Source organism: Arachis ipaensis, chromosome B09 (assembly GCF_000816755.2).
Source record: "Arachis ipaensis cultivar K30076 chromosome B09, Araip1.1, whole genome shotgun sequence".
Lineage (NCBI taxonomy): Eukaryota > Viridiplantae > Streptophyta > Magnoliopsida > Fabales > Fabaceae > Arachis > Arachis ipaensis.
Window position 1 is genome coordinate 143513487 of NC_029793.2, and position 5031 is coordinate 143518517.

Sequence of the window (5031 nt, forward strand, 5' to 3'; positions counted from 1 at the left end):
ACACACTCATTCTCATTCACCTTCAAGCTAACCTTAAGAAGAGCAGCATCAATAGCAACTATGTCCACAATAATAGCAAAGAGAGAGATTGGTTCTTCCAATGAAGAAGAAACTGATTTGAGAAGAGGACCTTGGACTCTTGAAGAGGATAGTTTACTCATTCATTATATTGCTCGTCATGGTGAGGGTCGTTGGAATATGTTAGCCAAAAGTGCAGGTATGTTTATGTACAAACACATGTTATTATTGTATATTATTCTTTATTTGTCATTGTTTTCTCTAACATCATTTCATTATATTCCAACATTTCAGGACTGAAGAGAACTGGAAAAAGCTGCAGGCTGAGATGGCTTAATTACTTGAAACCTGACATTAAGAGAGGCAACCTTACCCCACAAGAACAGCTCTTGATCCTTGAACTCCATTCCAAGTGGGGTAACAGGTAATTCAATCATCACACAAATTAATTGGTACTAATATCTTTATTTATTGTTGCACTACTTAATAATTATCATGTTGATTTGTGTATAGGTGGTCAAAAATTGCTCAGCATCTTCCAGGAAGAACAGACAACGAGATCAAGAATTATTGGAGAACAAGGGTACAGAAACAGGCACGCCAACTCAACATTGAATCTGGAAGCAAGAGATTCATTGATGCTGTTAAGTGTTTCTGGATGCCAAGATTGCTTCAAAAGATGGAACAGAGTTCTGCTTCAAATTCCCCTAAGATCATGAACAACTTTAACAATCATGCAGAAGCTTCTTCAATGAGTACTTCACCAATCTCAAACTTCTCCAACAACATTCCTAATTCTCTATCTCCACCACAAAGGGAATTATTCATGGATGTTCCAAGTAATCATCACTTCAGCAATATGTCCAGCCCCAACAACAATAATGTTCCTCCTTCCTCTGATTCACTTCAATTCTCACAGCTATTTGAGATGTCACAACACTTAACATCAGCAAGTCCTCCCAATGTGTTTGAGAACTACAATGTTTATTACAACAACAATCCAATGATTCAAGAAAACTGGAATAATGTTGTTGATGCCAATGGCAATAATAATAATAATATTAATAACTATGGTGCCATGGTGGAAGGACTAAGCATGGATCCTCTGTCACCAATGGGAACTTATTATGACATTCCACAGTTTGATTTTCAAACCTGTGGGAGTGACTGGATTTTAGACAACAACAACAACATGGGTGATACTTTATGGAACATGGATTCTATGTAACAGTGTGTAAGACAGAGATAGTAGTAATTAAGAAGAGAAGGACATGCACATCTCTACTTCTTTTTTATTATGGGATGGTCTACCAGAGAATAGGAAAAAAAATCATCATATATGTTATTATTATAATTATATATAGATCATAGATTCTTATGCTGTATACTGATTCTTAGTGACTAAACAATATATTGTTATGTATGAATGATAGCATATTTAAACCTAAACTGCAATATATATAAATATACATGAAAGTTTATTAAATAATGGTCCCCTACACCCCCTATTTCAGGTTTATGTATGCTTCTGTAATTTGACTGAGACAGTGTATGTTGGTTTCTTATGTCTACGTTTTCCTTCTTTATTTCCTAAAAATATGAATTTTGCTGCTTGAAAACTAACTAACTTAAATCCAGTCTGTTATCCAAGAAAGAAAAAAGAATAGTGGAGTCACATCTTATTATGAATTATGACAAATTGATGATATGAACAACATGTTCAATTTTAATAATTAGACTCCAAATTATATTTGAAATGATGGCATAATAAGTGGGCACACACATACGTCACAGCTTGTGAGTGAAGAAATTGACTAACTAATAAGAAATCGAAATGTATATTATTCGCATGTGATGAAATGTGACCAAAGAATTTGAACTTTTTGGAAGTCACGAGTGCTTTCTTTTCTTTAATTTCTATGGATTCTTGGTTGGTTGAAAGAAAGAGCCAGCGAAATATTAGCTCATGGCACAGAAAGGACGGACCATTCTAATTTCTAAGTTTCTTCACAAACTACTTTACTGGCGAATCCCAAACTTTGTTCCAACCATGTGACCTAAACAGTGTTTCCTTAATTCATTACATACTATATTTTCTTCCTTAGTTTCCTTTCGATCGAACATGCATGTATCTGTTTTGCCATTTATAATTTAATAATTTTTTTTTTTGCTTTCTCATCAATAGATTTTTTCACAGTTTCGAATCCTCCACTTTGCCGATAAAACTTGCCTGGACTCGGGATATCATCTTAAAAGATGAAAGCAACTATCCCATTAAAGGTTAGATTTTAAAGACATTTAATTTTCACACGTTCTTATTAATAATTAGGGTTGTTGTTTTTATTGATTAAACAAATTTTAACTCTATTTATTATATGGGAAAAGTTCTGGATCCATGTATTTTTTACATAGTTGTTAACAAAGTAATTTCCTCTATACGCGCGTCTCCACCCTTCACTCGTTTGTCATATACCTCTTATTGTCATTCTTTTATTGTTGTTGCTGCTGTATTTTTTTGTTTTTTCCTTCTTCTCTCTCTGGTGAAGAAGCAGTAGAAGGTGAGGAAGAAGAGTTTTGAATAGTGAAGAATTAATCAAACACAGTACTCATGGTGAAATAATTGTATAGTACTGAGTGAACGAAACATAATTCATTATATAAAATCAAATTCAAATAACTCTGCCTATAATTTACATATTATCAATTCAATTCAATTCTGTATATCTCCGTCCATTTAATTCAATTCAAATTAACAATTGCATTCCATTCAATTCGATTCAAAATTGAATAATCCAAACTTTGTCAGTTTGATTCGTTTCAGAAGAGTAATCCAAATCGCTCTCCTGATTTGAAGTTGAGTCATTTATTGTTTCGATTCAAAAGTGCAGATCGAAGAAGAAAACGAAGAAGAATAGGAAGAAGATAAATGCAACCGGATCGAAATAAGGAAACGAGAAGATGAACGCGACCAGAGGAGAACGACGAAGGCAATGCAGATCAACAACAAAAGAATGACGATAGGGTTTCAGGGTTTAGGGTTTTAGGGTTTAGGGTTTATGGGTTCAGGGTTCAGTGTGTTTCAAACTTTTGGTTTGTCCTGTGTATTAATTTCGGTTCACCGTGTTCATGGTTTAGGGTTTAGGGGTCTAGGGTTTAGGGTTCAGGGTTCAGGATTTTAGGGGTTTAGGGTTTACGGTAGGGTTCAGGATTTAAGGTTTAGGGTTTAGCATTCAGGGTTCAGAGTTCAGTGTTCAGGGTTCGGGTTCAGGGTTTAGGGTTTAGGGTTTAGCGTTCAGGTTTCAGAGTTCAGAGTTCAGTTCGGGTTTAAGGTTTAGGTTTTAGGGTGTAGGGTTTAGGATTTAGGTTTTAGGGTTTTAGGTTCAAGGTTCAGTGTTCAGGGTTCTGGTTTTAGTGTTTAGGATTTAGGGTTTAGGGTTCAGTGTTTAGGGGTTCATAATTTTTTGGTAAACAGGAGAGCGATTTGAATTATTCAATTTTGAATCGAATTGAATGGAATGCAATTGCTAATTTGAATTCAATTAAATAGACGGAGGTGTATTGAATTGAATTGATAATATGTAAATTGTAGGCAGAGTTATTTGAATTTGATTTTATATAATGGATTATGCTTCGTTCACTCAGTACTATACAATTGTTTCACCATGAGTACTGTGTTCTGTTCATTCTGCAGAAAGCTGTTTGAATTTGATTTTATATAATGGATTATATTTCGTTCACTCAGTACTATACAATTGTATTGTGGTCGGTTCACCATGAGTACTGTGTTCGGTTCATCATGAGTACTGTGTTCGGTTCATTCTACACTATTCAAAACTCTTCTTCCTCACCTTCTACTGCTTCTTCACCAGAGAGAGAATGAAGAAAAGACAAAAAAAGTACAGCAGCAACAACAACAAAAGAATGACGATAAGGAGAAAACACGTGAAGAAGAAGGAATGCGAAAAAGGAGAAGAAGGAGGAACGCGAAGAAGAAGGCGAAGAAGAAGAAGACGCTCCGTGTGTAAACGAGCGTGAGAAGAAGAAGAAGAAGAAGAAGAAGAAGAAGAAGAAGAAGAAGAAGAAGCATTGGGCAAGAGCGATTTCGTGTGTGTTGGGCGCGTGTATTTCACGTTTCATTTAATGGTATTGAATTTTTTTTGTGTTGGGCCAACTTGGTTACATGGTTACATAGATGTGTAGTATCCCTGTTATTATATTATATCAATGATTCAGATTTAAAATTTAGAATTTAGTGTTTAAAGTATTTTTTAATTATTTGTCGATTAAATGTATATAATTTTTTGAATTAATCTGGGATGGTCGAGTGGTCAACCTATCTGTTTGTTTGAACAAGTGTCGAAGATTTGACTACTGTTTTGTATATGCATCAATCTATTAACGAGCAACTAACCCTTAGATGAAATTCAAATCCAATAGATTAAATTTTGATAAGTTAAATTAGGAATACTATATTAATTTATGTATACAAAATTTTAATAAATATAAATATAAATTATATATTTTTTTATGTGTACAAAACATCTATAAATATAAATATAAATTTAAATTATTATTAACTAAATATTAACTAAAAATAATAATATTTATTGGCCATAAAATATTACTCAATCGATTATATCATATGCCAAAAACATTTAGCTGAAATAACACATGATATTGAGATATGTAAATAGAATATCTAAGAAATCATTTTTACATTACTGTTTTAATTTATTTTGTGATCAAATTAATTATTTAGTTATATATCACATCTATCGAATAAAAAATTGCATCTCGTATAATTTTATTTTTATTTTCAGTTTCGATGACAATAAAGAAATCGTTGTTGGCACTCAAACTAAAGAAGAGAACAAAAGTATCGTTTTCCATTTGTCAATAAATATATCTGTCATTGAATGTTACTGTACATCATATTTGAATTTCAACTTTAAAATTTCACAAAAATTTTACAATTTTATTAGGTAATTAATTAAGGATATATTAAATTGCAGT

At 32.8% G+C, this 5031-nt stretch overlaps 1 protein-coding gene across 1 annotated transcript; it reads left to right on the plus strand.

Moving 5' to 3' along the window:
- Positions 7–1285, plus strand: LOC107617027 (transcription factor MYB62). Its single transcript, XM_016318870.2, has 3 exons — positions 7–217; positions 313–442; positions 532–1285. Exons 1-3 carry the CDS (start codon positions 61–63, stop codon positions 1244–1246), a joined length of 1002 nt encoding a protein of 333 aa, XP_016174356.1. The 5' UTR covers positions 7–60; the 3' UTR covers positions 1247–1285.

What these genes read in the sequence shown, in the direction of transcription:
- LOC107617027 (XM_016318870.2), top strand. Translation starts at nt 61, where the DNA reads ATGTCCACAATAATAGCAAAGAGAGAGATTGGTTCTTCCAATGAAGAA. An exon ending in TATGTTAGCCAAAAGTGCAG is followed by an intron (nt 218 to 312) that starts GTATGTTTATGT and finishes CCAACATTTCAG; the next exon opens with GACTGAAGAGAACTGGAAAA. An exon ending in CATTCCAAGTGGGGTAACAG is followed by an intron (nt 443 to 531) that starts GTAATTCAATCA and finishes ATTTGTGTATAG; the next exon opens with GTGGTCAAAAATTGCTCAGC.